At 45.2% G+C, this 15,506-nt stretch overlaps 1 protein-coding gene across 8 annotated transcripts in view; it reads right to left on the bottom strand.

The window, feature by feature from the left end:
* The window catches only part of DOCK6 (dedicator of cytokinesis 6), a 439,831-nt gene that overhangs the window by 127,990 nt on the left and 296,335 nt on the right, over window positions 1-15,506 (bottom strand). For all 8 annotated transcript variants that reach the window (XM_078684817.1, XM_078684827.1, XM_078684835.1 and 5 more), the window contains 4 exons: window positions 15,101-15,227; window positions 10,628-10,712; window positions 9,516-9,612; window positions 9,182-9,316 (listed from right to left, as the gene is read on the bottom strand). In XM_078684817.1, the coding sequence (XP_078540943.1) occupies window positions 9,182-9,316; window positions 9,516-9,612; window positions 10,628-10,712; window positions 15,101-15,227 (444 nt within the window). The remainder of the gene's footprint in view (window positions 1-9,181; window positions 9,317-9,515; window positions 9,613-10,627; window positions 10,713-15,100; window positions 15,228-15,506) is intronic.

The following is a 15,506-nucleotide window of genomic DNA, read 5'->3' as shown; positions in this document are numbered from 1 at the left end:
TTGCTGAACGTAAGGTTGATGGCTTCAAAAGCCAAAGCCCCTGCTGAAGCACTGAAACCTCTGCAACTACTAGTTTGAGTTTGGAGATCAAGAGACCTGGCTGTGGCCTTGTAGACCATGAATCTCTCCAAAGCAGAATCTGTTTTGGAACCGAACAGCTGAAAGTCGTTGAATAGGAGAGCATTAAGAGTGGTTTGCATGTCCTGTGAAAAGCCACATTTTCGCAGCCAAGCATGGCAACATAGGGAGACCGATATCCCCCCGGCCCAAGCAATCGAACCAAACATCCATGTGCAAGCCAAAGTTTAATTACTTGCTCCCCTGCAGCTTGACCATCCCCTATCAGCTCAGCTGAAGATCGACTGACAAATTGGGAAATGATTGCTTGTGCTGAGACCAGCAGAGCATAAGCATATCTGCCATGGAGACCAGTGGCATTAATGGACTTGAGGGACATACTTCCGGCAGAGAACACCTTTTTAGGAAATGGTTCCATCTTCTTTGACTCTGTCAAATGGTATAGTGGGAAAGGATTCTGGTGTCAGCTTCAAGAAGCATGCCGTACCAGGTTCGCCAAAACAAGATGAGAGGAAGGCGGAATCACACAGAGATGGCTTTCATCTTTGGGCAATGGTTCTTGATAATGTGTTAGAAGTAGTCAGCTTCTCCCACTTCCCTTAATTGGGTTCCGTTACGGCCTTCAGTAACAGCGAGTAATGGCTCAGACATGTGGAAGGCTGAATGTAGGATCGCATTGAGGATACTAGACTTTATTTCAGTGTACAGAAGAAGCAGGGCTTACATGTCACCTGCCCTCCTAATGATTCAATGATAGGAGGTCACCATGGGTGGTTGAAGCCCAATCAGGGATAAAGGATCTACTTAGCCATCCCAATGGCATCTTTTAGGCCCGCAAAACTTGGGTCCAAGGGAACTGACCATCTCCATCGTCATCTGTAGCGGGGTCATCTTGAGGCTCTTTTACTTTGAAAAAGTAAGTATTGGCCATCCTCTGTTAGTCTGTGTGCCTGGCTTCTAGAGCATTAGAGTTGGTATATTCATTGGTAGCAGAGACTCCGTCCCGAGTTTGTTGCGGCCCTAGTGGAATAGGAAACCGTGTTTGCAGCGGGGAGGTGTTGACTGTGGAGCAGGTGGAGGTGCTTGGGGCACTGGTGATGTTGTCTGTGGCACCAAAGACATCAACTGTGGTGCCAGGGAGATGTTGGAGTCCAGCGCTGAAGGGGAAGAACTTGGATTTAATGGCGGTGGCCTCATCCTCTGCATCAATCCAGATGGCAGAGGTTGTGCCAGAGTCTGACTTGACCATGACACCAGAGGGAATGAGAGAAAGTGTGCCAAGTACTAAGTGTAGGAAAGTGACCCATTTTGACATGGTCACCGCCACTTTTTCCCTCGTGTTTTGATAGACGCCCACTGGGTTTCTGCTATCCAGGTGCCCAGTGCCAGATCCCTTTCCATAAAACTGTACATTTGTTCCAATTGGCGGCAATACCTTTCGCACCCCCTCTAAGTTCCTAGTAAATGGTACCCCTGGTACCTAGGGCAGGGGGCTGAAGAGGGTCCCTAAGGGCTGCAGCATGTATCGTGCCACCCTAAGGGGCCCCTCAGCACACTCATGCAAACTGCCATTGAAGGCTGCATGACATGGTGAAGAGAAAAGTGAAGACACAACATGGCACATCTCCTGTGTGCCATGCCTGCAGACACTGCATGTAATAAGTAAGTAACCCCGACAGCAGTCCTTACAGCCCTAAGGCAGGGTGCATTATGCTATATATGAGGACATTTCTGTATGAGCAGGATTTAGCCCTGTGATGTCCATGTCGATTCTTGGACATTGCCAGTGGACAGGGAAGCCACTTTGAGTAGATGTGCTTGACACTTGTGATTACGAGTTTTCCAGCAACATTATGGCTTCATTGAAACTAAAGAAGTTTGGTATCAAACGTTTTGTATTAATAAGCCCACAGTGATTCCAGTGATTGATTTATTAATACATGCACCCAGAGGTTACCTTAGAGGTACCCCCTAAAAACCTAAAAATCTCTTGTGTACTGGCTGACTGGTGTGGACCTGTCTGCCACCACAGACCGGTTTCTGACCCCCTTCAGGTGAGAGACCACGCTGTGAGGGCAGAAACAATGCCTGCTCTGGCCAGAGGTGTTGTCACCTCCTCGAAGCAGGATAGCTACGTGATCAGCAAATCTAAGCAGGAGGCTTCAAAGGCCCTCTGCTGGCTCTGATATGGAACCCTGGCTTCCCCAGACTTGGGAGATTCCACCCCCGCCCTGAGGCCCCTTTGGCACCAGGACAGGCAGGAAAATTAGCTAGTCAGGAGGTGTGGTCCCCATCAGGCTAGTACCATCCCTAAGGTGAGCTACCTGATGTGAACACGAAAACGAGAATTCCACCACCTTAGCTTTGGTGGAATTAGGCTCACTGGGTCAAGGTTATGCACTCTTCCCACAGGAAGTTGTCATATAGAGGGTGCAGTAATTCTAAAAGTAAGTAGTCCATTGGCTATTACTTGTCACTCCCCTTACCACCCCTAAATTGAGAATTTAGGGGCACTCCTGATGCTAGGAACATAATTTCGACTGAACCAGAAGAAGAGGACAAAGAAGAGCCGCAAGAGAACGAGAACTGAAGACTTGCTGTTGACTTTTGGTGCCAAACCCTGCCTGCCTGCACCAGTCTCGACAATCGTGACAGAGTTACTCGTCCTGCAACTGAGCAACTACTAAGAATCCCGGCAGACTGCCAGCCTTCGCAAATTGCCAGCAATCTCCCTTGGAGTAGAGGAGTAACTTCCCAGCAGTCCGCAGGCACCGAAGAAGCAGAGAGCAGTTTACCGTGCCACTCCGCAACCAACTGCCTCCCGAGAAAGAGGTACCTGGGCTTCTGAAGGTCAGGTCTGTCCCCCACGAGTGAGAGGACACCAGGACAGACCAGAGACGCATAGAACCAATACCCAGGGTACAGGACCCTTTGCAGCAACCAAGGTCTGTTTAAGTCCAGTCAGGACTTTAACAGCACCGCCACGAGCAGCTGTCGAGGGGAGTCAGCACCGCAGAGACCCATTTCCAGAGTGGCCAACCTGCCCTGATTTTGTACCCTCAAACCGGCGAGAACGACAACCGCAACGGCCTTTGACGCACAGAGCCCGACCGACCTATCTACTCTGCACTCGAGCAAACCAGCTGTGCCCACCTGCTCCCAGGACCCTTGTGACCTGAGCCCGCCATTGAGAGCTTCAGGACTTGTCCCCAAGGCCCCTCTACAGCCTGTATTTAGGAGGCCTCCCTTCTTTCCATCGGCGTAGCGCAAAGCTACCAACTCAACCAGCACCTCTGCACCTGGACGCCCAGGGCAGGTAATGAGCAATTGCTGGTGGTACTTGGGACTTTGGCACCCTACCACCCTGAGTCCAGAAGAAGACCTCCAGAAACTGACCGTAAATAACTGTATGCAACATATGCTTTTTTTCCGTAGGAAAGCATTGCTGCGTAAAGACTCATTTAAGTGAAAATTTTACTTACCTGTAAAAATCGATATTTCAAAAAAGTACTTACTTGATAATGAAGTTCTTGGTACCAAAATGTACACACAAATATGACTTCTTTTTCTAAATTGGTCTCGGATTTATTCTGGAGTGTGTGTGATTTTTTGCCTCTGGGTGGAGAGCCCCATAAACATAAGTATAGGTAGTGCAGAGGTCTAAAACTCAGCATTTAGTTTGAAAATGGCAAACTGCTCAGCACTACCTAAAATGCTCGCCAACACTACCGCAAAAGAGAGCATTTAGTTTTATAATTTTTGCCTCTGTAAACCAATAAGTGTTGCCTGGACTCTTTACACAGTGTACCTCGTTTTGGTCCACCATATAAAGAGCCAGCTTACCATAGTAGGGTGTCGGTAAACCAGCAGACAAGAAAGCCAACGGCCCCTTGGGCGAGCAGGCACTCCAGAGAGAACCATTGATCTGCTTAAGATGTTGAGCACTGTGTTCACAAACATCAGTAGATCCATCCCAGGTGTGAAAAACTCTGGGTAGATCTGACCTGGCTGGGGCCTATTAGTCAGTGCCACAGACGGTAGCATCACTGAAACTGGCGCCGGGTCGAATGGAACTACAAGCACCAGATCCACCGTGGGTTCTTTTGCCGGTTCTTGATCCAACATCAGAGGAGAAGTCAGCAGTCTTGATGACTTGCTTTTCGATGTGTTGCTTTGAGATTCAAGACTTTTCTTCTTCTTGTGCTTCTTCCTAGAGGATTTCAACGAAGGTGGTGGCTCTGGAGGCTTTGACCACAGTCGTGATTTACAGCACCCACATAATTCTTGTGCTCTGACCATGCACATTTTGGCCTCCCATTCTTTATGTGCTTTAGATTGCATCTTCTGCTACAATGCACAGACCCCAATGTCCTGGTCGGATCGCAATCACCAGAGGTGGATATTGTGAAGGTCTGTGATGGACATCCGGCCATCACAGACCAGACAAGTTTTAAATCTAGATTGCTTAAGCGATGGCATATTATGAAGAATAGTGCACCCAAGTAATAATTTTGTGAAGAAATCGACAATGTTGATACTCTTGAGGAGATATTAGAGAGCTCAGGAACGCACCGATGGTGCCGAAAAAGAGAGATGACATCATGCAGTCGGGGCGCTTTATGGCTCCAGTGACGGTCCAAGATGTTGCATGCAGCGCCAAAGTGAAGCCTGCGCCCCTTACCGATGTGTGAGAGCTATTGAAGAGTGTCCGGATCCAGACTGGCACCTGGGATATTCAAAAGGTGAGGAATCTGCTGGTAGAAGTATCCACCAGAAATAACCATTCTAGTAAAAGGAAATATTTCCCATCAAAAAAGAATCTTTGCTACTAAAACTAAATGTTTTCAATACAAAATTATATAATTTAATATAAAATCCAACTGTATTCACTCAAAACATTAAATTAATTTATTAATGTAATACCTTAAGTCAAATAGTTATCAAAACGATATCTTTATTCTAAAATCTACTTAATATAAACAAAAACTAACATTTCTTAATACACACTAAATTAATTCTAGTAAAATTGAAAATTAAATCTTGTTAATTTAATATACAAAAAAACTATTCTTTCTTTCTTTTGATCTTTATTTCGACTGATTCAGCCATAAAAGATACATATAAAACACACAACATTTCATTTTACACTTATGTTACTTAATGCAAATTAAAATATATCCGTAATTTACAAAATTCATTAAAACCATCTTCAATTAAAAAAAAAGAAAAAAAGACATACGTATATGCACAAGCACAAAGTTTTGTCACCATTTACATCTAGTAGCGAGGGAAGGAGTCATGCACCAATTTATTTAGGAAAATATGCACATGATTTAACTGCTCAGAACGGTTGGCCGATCTTCTTTCTAGCAAAATAAACTGAAAGAAGAAATCTGCTGATACTGAATACAACAATTTGTAAGGTATTAGTTCTGGCAATCCTATATGCCAGGGAGCATTTTCTTATTCCTAGGGTGTTGCACAGGGGTTTGATCCACTTTTTTCTCGCTTTATCATAAGCTTTACAGAAAAAAAGAATATGGACATCATCCTCAATATAGGTGCCTGAACACATTATACACTTCCCCTGTGTAAGGTCAACCCCACCCCGATTTCTCTTAGACCAACGTTCAACGTTAGAGTTTGTCATAAGGTTCCCATACCTGAACTTCAAAAATAGAGACTTCGCAAGAGGAGGCTCTATCTCATCTAGGAATTCCTCGAAAAGAGGCTCATCCTTGAAGCTTAAGACGTTTTGAGTAAGGGAACCGAGATTGTTACCATTCACTAGTCGATTGGTGATGAGGGACCAAAACGCTTGTTTCACCATAGATTTTGCATTGAACGGCAACCCTTCAGGACGTTCCCAGAACTGCGACAAACCCAGGATAAGGAACCATTTTTTAATATGATTGAGCCATACAACAGAGTGTAGAGAATCAAGACCCAATATCTCCTGAAGGCCTTTCCTATAGTCAATCAATTCAGGAGTAGACCATAGTCTTACCCAAAACATTAATGGTCTTAAGATTGTGTAATTATCGGTTCTTTTGAGATTCAGATCCATTTGGAGTGGAATCAGAGGTGTGCTGATGGGGACTCTTACAATTGATCTCATGAATTTGTTATCCAATCCATAGAAGCTATTCATCTCTATAAAAACAAATGGTCTCAATCAAAACTAAATGAGTTATTTTAAAACTAAATGCATTTTATTCAAGCGAATATATTTACTGGAAATCAAAGCCCATTTTAATAAAATTAATCTATTTAAATTTACTACGAAGGTGTACGTTACATGTCTCCAACACCCGAGTAAAGCAACTGGCTTAATCTTGTATGGGTGGGTGATGTCTCTCCCTAACCCTCAAACTTCTCCCTAATCCCATCCCTTTTTGTAGTAAATCTGCCCCTTTTCCCACCCACTCACTCACTCCAGTCCCTTCCACGTTTACTAGTAATATGTATACTTATGTTTGCGGAGTTCTCCGCCCCGACTGTGGAGTCTCCGCACACGTTAGTATAGGCAGAGCGGAGGCATAAAACAACATTTAGTTTGTAAATTGCAATTTTTAGTACGTTTTGTAGTACTACAAAATGTACTCAAAGTGCAGTTTTGAATCAGGCACATTAAGTCAAATCAAAATGCATGTTTGCAGTTAAAATAAAAGAACTATATTTTAACAAAATATTTTGCTATGAAACCACAACTAAAACTTCCATGTAATACATTGAGTGCTAAATGAATTGAGTCAAAATATAATACCTGTAAGACGTCGGCTCTTTATAGGATACATAAAAATTAGATATCATGGAAAGAGTCCTGGGGTTCCCTTATGAGTGGACAGGACCTTGCTCTTGCAATCCCAAGGAGCCCTTCTAGGGGGTGTTTAGTCGAGCAGCCTTAGTCTTATCAGAGAGGAGTGCAAGACATTTCCAAATAAACACAATAGTCAATAAGTAATACACACGACTCAATAAGGAGATCCACACCAATTTATAAAAATAACAGGTAGCTTTATATATGTTGAGACACCAGAATTAATTAGTACAGGCAAGTACATTTGGGGACTCAGCAGCTGCAGGACAAATCATCTTTTGACTAGACTGTCGAAGTCAGCAGGCAGGCCGGCAGGGTTGCGCCAAGTCAGTTGCTGGGTCTTCTGTTCCTGCAGTTGCAGCGCATCACTTCTGTCTTCTACCTTCAAGTCAGCAGGATCTGATTTTATGGTGCCAGGGGTTTCCCTAAATACTACATTTAGGGGCTTTAGGGGAGAGTAGGGTAGTAGCAAATGGGCTACTGATCCTTGAGGTCACTATGCCCCCTATATGACCACTTCCTGTGTGAAGTGGGCATAACCCTGTCCAAGAATTCCTATGTTTGCCATCACAAAGTTGTGTCCACTTCAGATTAGGTCACCTAAGGATTGTATTAGCCTGGGGGTGGCACACCTAGCTGACTAACTATTGTTCATGCCTGTCCAGGTGCCAACGGGCTCTGGACAAAAGAGGTTGGCTTCCTCTCCTGCGAGGGGAGCCAGACACGCATTTCAAAGGCAGTAGGTTCTTTCAAGCTCCCCATCCTATGAATGCTAATCAGCAGGTCATACTGTGGTAGGGGGTGTAAACAACCTTTCTTGAGCAGGATTTGTTTCTGACCTCCTGACAGCAAAGGCTCTCACCCTTGGGGGTCAGAGACACTCGTCTACAGTGGCAGGCTGGCAGAATCCAGTCAGCCACCACACCAGGAGCTGGTAGATTTTCAGGGGGCACCTTAAGATGTCCTCTTGGTGCATGTATTTATAAATTCAAAACTGGAATCAGTGTGGGTTTATTAATACAAGATGGGTGATATCAAGCATCCCTATTTTCAGTGAAGCCTTCATGTGGCTGGGAAACTCGGTTTCACCAGTGTCCAACACGTGTCTTATAAGAATATATGACGTTACAACGAATTCCGTTGCAACGCATGCCTTTACCACGCATGCGTTACAACGGAATTCGTTTACCACGCATAACATTTACCACAATTACTAGCGTGGTGACGTCATACGTCGTTAAGAGAAAGCGGAAGTTTATTTTTCGTTTTCTCTTAAACAACGCTGATACCCGACGTGACTTCAGGTGAGTTTCTTTTTTGGGGGGGAGACCCCCCAAGCCCCCTTTTTTTAATTTTTACCTTTACCACATATACCTTTACTACAAACCTCGTAGTAAAGGTATGCGTGGTAAAGGCTTTCGTGTTAACCACGCATGCGTTGTACTGCATGCGTGGTTAACGATTTTGTTGTAAAGGCTTCGTTGTAATGGCCGTTTCCTGTCTTATAACAGCTCCTCTGGTCACTTGCACTAGTAGTAATGGAACTCACCAGCACAGGGGCATATCTTCTCATGTAGGTATGCCCTCACAAGTAATATGAGGCACCCCACCTTAGAACTGTCCGGCCTGCTGTAGGGGTGACTTACAAATATAACATGCAGTGTTATGGGACATGGCACAAAGGGATGTGAGTCATGTTGTGTTTTCAGTTTGGTCCCTTAGGGTGGCATAACTTGTGCCTTTAGGGACCCTCTTTAGTACCTCACGCCTTAGGTACCAGGGGTACCATTTACTAGGACTTACAGAGGGTGCTAAAGGTATTGCCAAATGGGGGAAACAATAGTGCAGTTTAGGAAAGAGATCTGGCACTGGGGACCTGATTAGCAGGAACCCAGTGCACTTCCAGTCGAAATCACATCAAATACCAGGCAAAAAGTGGAGGAAACCATGTCAAAAAGGTGCACTTTCCTACAATATCTATTCATTGAAAAAAAAGAAAAATAAACTTACTACTGTACTGGCTTTGAAAATAATTAAAGAATACCAACTCTTCTGTGGACTAACCAGTACTCACAAATTCACGCACAGACAGAGACAACTGTAGCTCCGCATTCATCATGACTCAACATGTCTAACATACTAGGGAATGAAAAAATGTTGAAAACCACCAATTTACCCACCCCAAAGAACAAGGTATGAAGGCCAAGTGCAAAGGTCAATAGGCATTCCACCAAAACTGGGAAAGATAATTTCAGCCTACCTCAATGTTACTTAGATGCTTACCTTGCATACCAAAGAGCGCTGGGTGGCGAAACAGTGCTGTAGGAAGAACGCGCTCTGATTGCAGGCCATGCTATGCAGCAGCACCCGCAAGACCCCACCAAGGATACTCTCCTTAGCCTCTGACAGCATCACCGTCTGACAATGGAAACCAGGAGGCAGGGTCACCAAGAAAGAAGAATGAGGGCAATGAGGAATAAGGAGGAGACCAGGAATGAGACGGAAGGGGAAAGATGAAAAGGGAGAGGACAAAGGGGAAAATTTAGAACTAAATATTATACTGCCTGCAAGTGCATCCATGGCATTTTATGATTTACGGCTGCTCTGGTGCTTGTACCTGAACAATGATCTCGAGTGTATCCAGGACCACAAGGTTGGCCTCGGTAGCCAGGTTTCCGTCCACCAAAGACTCGAGCTCCAGCTCACCTTTTGTCCTGCAAGCAACAAGTGCAGTGCCATTATTAATAGGCTTGTGAGTGGTGTCATTAATAGACTGGCAAGCAAAGCTGTCCACCCAGTGTACCCGGACATTAACATTGCAGCAAGCGGTACATCAACAAACTAGCTAACAGTGTCACAGGCAAGGGAGTGAGCACAGCAATTGATGTTCAAGCACGTAGTGCCTTCAGCCTAGAGAACAATGCAATCAACAGCCTCCTAACTCATGCCATAACCAGCCTAGCAAGTAGTCCTTCTGATAGCACAGGAAACAGTGCTATTACCAGCCCTGCTAGAAGTGGCATTAGCAGCTCAGGACACAGTGTCATGAACAGCCTAGTGAGTACATTATTAACAACATAGGGTACAGTGCCAATAAAATTCCTGAATGCAATGCCATCAAAATGCCAAGGGAACGCTGCAATTAGCAGTCAACTAAACAATGTGATAATTAACTTGAGTGGATCTTATGCTATTAGCAGTCTAACTAGGCGAGCTCAGCAAAGATGCACAAAGCCTTTCACAGTGTAGCACACAAGCACTTGATCATGAAGGATAGGTACTCTTACACTCAGAGCCAAGCACATATTTCCCTATTGCCGTTAAAAAAAACTGTTGTGATCGGGCACTGTATAATTGTAGCACTGAAATCTCACAAAGATTTGATTAAGCTCACTAACAACTAGCTCATGGAGTAAAGAAGGCGGCATGTGCAGTAAGACAAAATATGAGCACACTCCGTAGAGGCTATAGCAGGGAACATCTAGTGTCAATGTAACAAGGAAGGACATCTCTAAACTGGCACATTGTGTCTGTTTAGGAGTAAGAACAGTATACTCTTTCTACAGTTGGGAATGCAATCTTCACATGAAGTACCTAAAAGCTCTATATTCGTCAACAGGACATTACATAGAGAGGTTAGTTAAAAGTTAACAAAATGGAAAATATTGAAGGAGGTCACGCAAAAGCCTCCACACAACCAATGAAACACGTGCGCAACTTCAGACTCACTTGTCCACGCGGTCCGAGTTCTGTCTCCAGTGAGTGATATTTTTCCTCCAGCGTACATTCTCTTGATTTCCGAAGGGACTCCTCTCTGTGAAGAAAAGTTTGTATTTGGATTTAAGCAAGTACAACCCTCATGGCGGCCCATCAGACACCCAGGACTCTCAGAACAAGACACAACCGCTCCACATGAGCTGCAGTCAACCGTATACCCTACGAAAATATACAAAGCCAGACTCCCAGCTCATCGAACAAGGCCAAACCTGGTTCTACTGCAATTTACCTTGATATTCAAAATATTTATATCATGGTATTAGATACAACTCAGTCTTAGACAATGACCAGACCATAATGTTCAAGACACATCATAGTTGGATGTCGCAAACTGTCACGAAACTTCATAAGAATATGGAAATACAAATCCTTCATCAGTTTGAGGCCATGGCAGGTGTGTTAATAAGCGGAGGCAGAAAATGCATTCACATTCACCTAGGCTGCCATTTTGGAATTGTTGTAGCACCTGCCAAACTTACATAGCTCGCCATATTCGCCCCAGCAGACTGACCTTTCAGGTTTCAATGTTTTATAATATGTTTCATTACTTTCAAGAGCTTTTACTCATTCTGCTGTTTTCAGCTCAATACATGGATTTGACTACCTTTCTTTAGTGAAGGCGTTCAAAGAAAAATGCAAGCTGAGGGCAGAGGAAAGCGGTAGGATGCTGGCTCTGTATATACTATACCAAAGTGAGGTATAGTGTGCACAGAGTCCAGTGGAACCCCAAAGGTAGGCAGAGATAAAGTTAGATAGAACCTTACTCTCTATTTGTGGTAGTGTGGTCAAGCAGTAAGGCAGTATCAGAGGACAGTGTTAAGCATGTGTTGTAAACACTCAGTCAGCAAATGAATTCACACACTTAAAGCCTGAACTTCAGACAAATTGTTTTTGCATAAAGATATTCTTTTACTTATTTTATTTTCTAGAACCAAGCAAGCCTGGCACAGGTAAGCAATACATACTTTACAGTAGTAATGCAGTTTGTAAACAGTTTGAATTGTAATTGTATATGCACTTTGTTTTGACTTACAGCCTGGTTGCAGAGAAACGCAATACTTTGTAAATACAGTACATAGACTTGAATGGACTTTTCAGTAAAATACCAGGTAAGTTACTTTTTGGATTACTTTTCTTACACTAAGTAGTATACCTAGACACTACTCTGGGACATTTCCTGTAAACAGGTAAGTAAAATCGTATTTGTTAAACAGTGCAATTTTAAAGATTTTCTTTAGGCTTTCAAACTCCACACTTAAAAACGTTTTCAAGAAAAACAGTCAGTGTTATCCTATGGAGGGAAATCGTGTTATCAGTTTTCAGGTAAGTATTTGGTAGTGGGAGTGGAGGTTCTGTAGGTAGACTCGGGGGTACCCCAGGGTCAAGGATGCACTCTTATTACACCCTCAGCAGCACTAGGGCGGCCGGGTGCAGAGTGCTGAGACCCAATGTTATCCAATGGGGGATAGGGGCCTCAGGTTGATGGCTGCTGGTGAGCAGGCCACCTGGTTGTGGGAGCAAAGCTCCTAGATCTTAGCTCAGGGCAAATGGGGGAAACAAAGTAGCATCAAAGGTGCACCCTGAGCGGCACTGGGGTGGCCGGGTGTAGAGTGCTGTTTCGACGTTGGGCGCCCTGTTGTATTCAATGGAGAACCTGCAGTTTGCAAAGGCACTGCAGGCTTGGGGACGAAGGTCTTCTGGGTGCGATCACCAGTTCGAGAGGTAAGTTGGAACGTTGGGGGTTGGTTAGGCACTGTTAGATTTGCCACCCAAGGCCGGAGGACGTTGGGTGCAGGGGTGCCTTTTTGGAGTCGGATCTTCTTACCAGCTCCTGGTCGCGATGGGGGGGACCTTCTTGATTTAGGATGTAGGAGTTGGCTGGAGGCGCGAGGCAGGTCAGGGGTCGCCGGACCTCGGGTTAGGATCGCCGGGGGGGACCTCCTTGTGGTGTTTGCCCGCTCGGGCCCGTGGACGGCGGGTGCAGAGTGGCGCGGATTTGCAGTTTTCGGCCAGGGCCAGAGGTTGCAGATGAACAAACCCGGTGTTCATAGGAGACAAACTCTTTCGGGTTGAAGGCAGACAGGTCCTCCAGAGTTTTCGAGGCTGCTGGCTGCAGGACACACCAGGATTTCACAGGAGCAGGTTCGAGGTGGAGACAGGCCGGTAGGTCTGGGGTCAAGTCAGTGGGCGTCTTCCTCTTGTTAGCTTCGGCATGGCTGTTCGGTCCTTCTTCTTTTCTTGTTGCAGGTTCTTGTCTGAGGAAGCAAGGTTCAGGGGTGCCCCTAAATACTAGCTTTAGGGGCGGTACAGGTAGGCAAAAGGTGGGGACCAATGGGTCCTTTCCCTGGGGTTGGTACCCCCCCCCTATCATGCCACCCTCCAGTGGGAGGGAGGCATGAGCCTATCCCTGGTTGGCTGAGTCCCCCCATCTGGAAGATGGCGGGGACTGAGAGTTGCGCTTCACCTTGCCTCCTCTACCTGAGGGGTGGAGTTGGTAGAAGTAGGCATGCACCTCTCTTCCTCACTTGTTTTTCCCGCCGGTTCTCCCGACCAAAGTGGGGGTCAAAACCAGTTGCTGAAAGCAGCAGGTGGCCTGGGGATGCTCACAAAGGCGGCAAGCCTTTGAAGCTTCCCCTTTGTGAACCCTGCCCATCCTGGGGGAGGAGGCTTGGCACCTAGTCCCAGAATGAGCATTGTTTCAGGCCCCAGAGAGCAGCAGGCTCTCGACTCAGGGGTCCAGAAACATGTCTGGTGGTGGCAGTTTAAAGCAGCCACTCAGCCTGGACACTAGTGGTAGGTTTGTTTTCAGGGGGCATCTCTAAGATGTCCTCTGTGTGAGTTTTTCATTAAATACTACACTGGCATCAATGTGGGTTTAATGTGCTGAGAAGTTTGATACCAAACTTCTCAGTTTTCAGTGTAGCCATTATGGTGCTGTGGAGTTCGTAATGACAAACTCCGAGCACCATATACTCTTTTTTTTTTTTTAAGACCTTTATTATACATCATCATTACACAGCCTCAGGCCTACAACCTCAGGGGTCGGCTGCGTCGTAACTCAGGTGCTGTTATGCGGAGGCACCATATACTCTTAATGGCAGCACTGCACTTACAATATCTAAGAATGGTCTTAGACAAAGTAGGGGTACAGGGCTCATGCATCTGTACCCTCACCACCGCTATAGTGCACCCAGCTAGAGGGGTGACTTATCTATGCCAGGGCAGTGGGTTGTAGGCATGGCACACAGAGATGTGTGCCTTGTCGACTCTTCACTTTGTTATGCACCAAAACACGCTGCCTGCAGAGGCAGTGTGTGGGTGTAATGGTACAGGACCTCTAAAGGTGGCACAATACATGCTGCAGCCCTAAGAGGCCTTCTCTGGTCACAGCCCCTTGGGTACCTGTGGTACAATTTACCAGGAGCTGACCTGTAGCCAGAGATGCCAATTGGGATTAGGCTTTAATGCAGTTTTAGGGAAATAACATAGGCCGTGAGTACCTGATTAGCAGGAGCCCGGGGAACACTCAGTCAAAGCACATAAGCAATTCAGCAAAAAGTGGGGGGAAACCATGCAGAAAGAGGGCACTTTCTCACAAAAGCCTACTCCAAGAATCCAAGGCGTAAACAAAACCCCTTCAAACTAAATATTTAATGATCCATAGGCCTCAGCTACTATGGCTCCTTGCCAGAACAAGTGACAAGAACTAGAGACCAGTGCCAGGACTCTGCCCTGGGTACAAGACTATTTAGGAATTTTCTATGGAATCAATAGCACACATCTCCCAACCAACCCTACCTGGTGTTTTGCAAAGGGTGCAAAAGAAAACTACCAATGGAAATAGGCAGTGAGATTTAAATTGCAATTGCTGGAATTTAAATTGCAATAAATAGATATAGAATGCTTGTCCACGTTTTTGTGTTCCGGTCCTCCGTGATTTTTCCATCTTCTCAGTCCTGAATTGATATTTTGGTTGTGTGACCATTGTTCAGAATGTTGGCCAGCGTCTCCTCCGTGAACCATACTAAATCTCATGCAAGGCCCCATACTCCTTTCTGGGGTAAAAGGTAATGCATGACTTAAGTCTTGTAGAAAGCGGTCAGTATTTGCAGTATTCTTCTCAGAGATGGAACGGTTTTCTCAGTGAACTATGATCCTCAATGCCCACAGAAGGGCACTGTTGATTGATAATGTAACATGCCAGAGTGCCCAATTAGTGCTTGTGAATTTCCAGTTTTATTTCGAAGGCTTTAAGGGTTGGGAAGTACAGAATTACTGTTGACTTCGCATTTTGCGCTAGACAAAGCAAATAATGGGGAGAACGACAGGGTGAATGACAAAAAAAGAGACACAGTCAGACATCAGCCTCAGACAGACTAAGCACTCTAATATACTTTACGAGTTTACGACATCATGCACACTCACCTCTGCTGCGCCGCACCATCTCTTGTCTCGCCCCAATCGTGCCCAGGATTGCTTCCTCCAGTCGGGCCTTCATGTCCAAGGACTTCTTGAAGGTCAGACTGTTAATGCGCTCAAAGGTTTTCTTACCCTGTAGTGGGACAGAGATGCACCACAAGAAAAAGAGAGGGAAGTAAAGGTAATAATGATAACATTAACAACTTGTCCTTTTAATAAGGCTTAAACTCAGAAACATCTAAATATTCTAACACAATGCCAGCTATTATGGGATTCAAAGGTATGCATTTTTATAAAGCCCAGAAGGATGGAAGGCCGGTTTAGCTCAAGTGGGATTGGAACCAGTGATCTAACAAGCATTGGAAATGCAATAGGTCTCGCAGCATTAGAGTTAGTGCATTTAGAATTGTTT

This window comes from Lissotriton helveticus, chromosome 1_1 (genome assembly GCF_964261635.1).
Source record: "Lissotriton helveticus chromosome 1_1, aLisHel1.1, whole genome shotgun sequence".
Classification (NCBI taxonomy): domain Eukaryota; kingdom Metazoa; phylum Chordata; class Amphibia; order Caudata; family Salamandridae; genus Lissotriton; species Lissotriton helveticus.
This window is presented reverse-complemented; position numbering and strand designations above follow the sequence as displayed.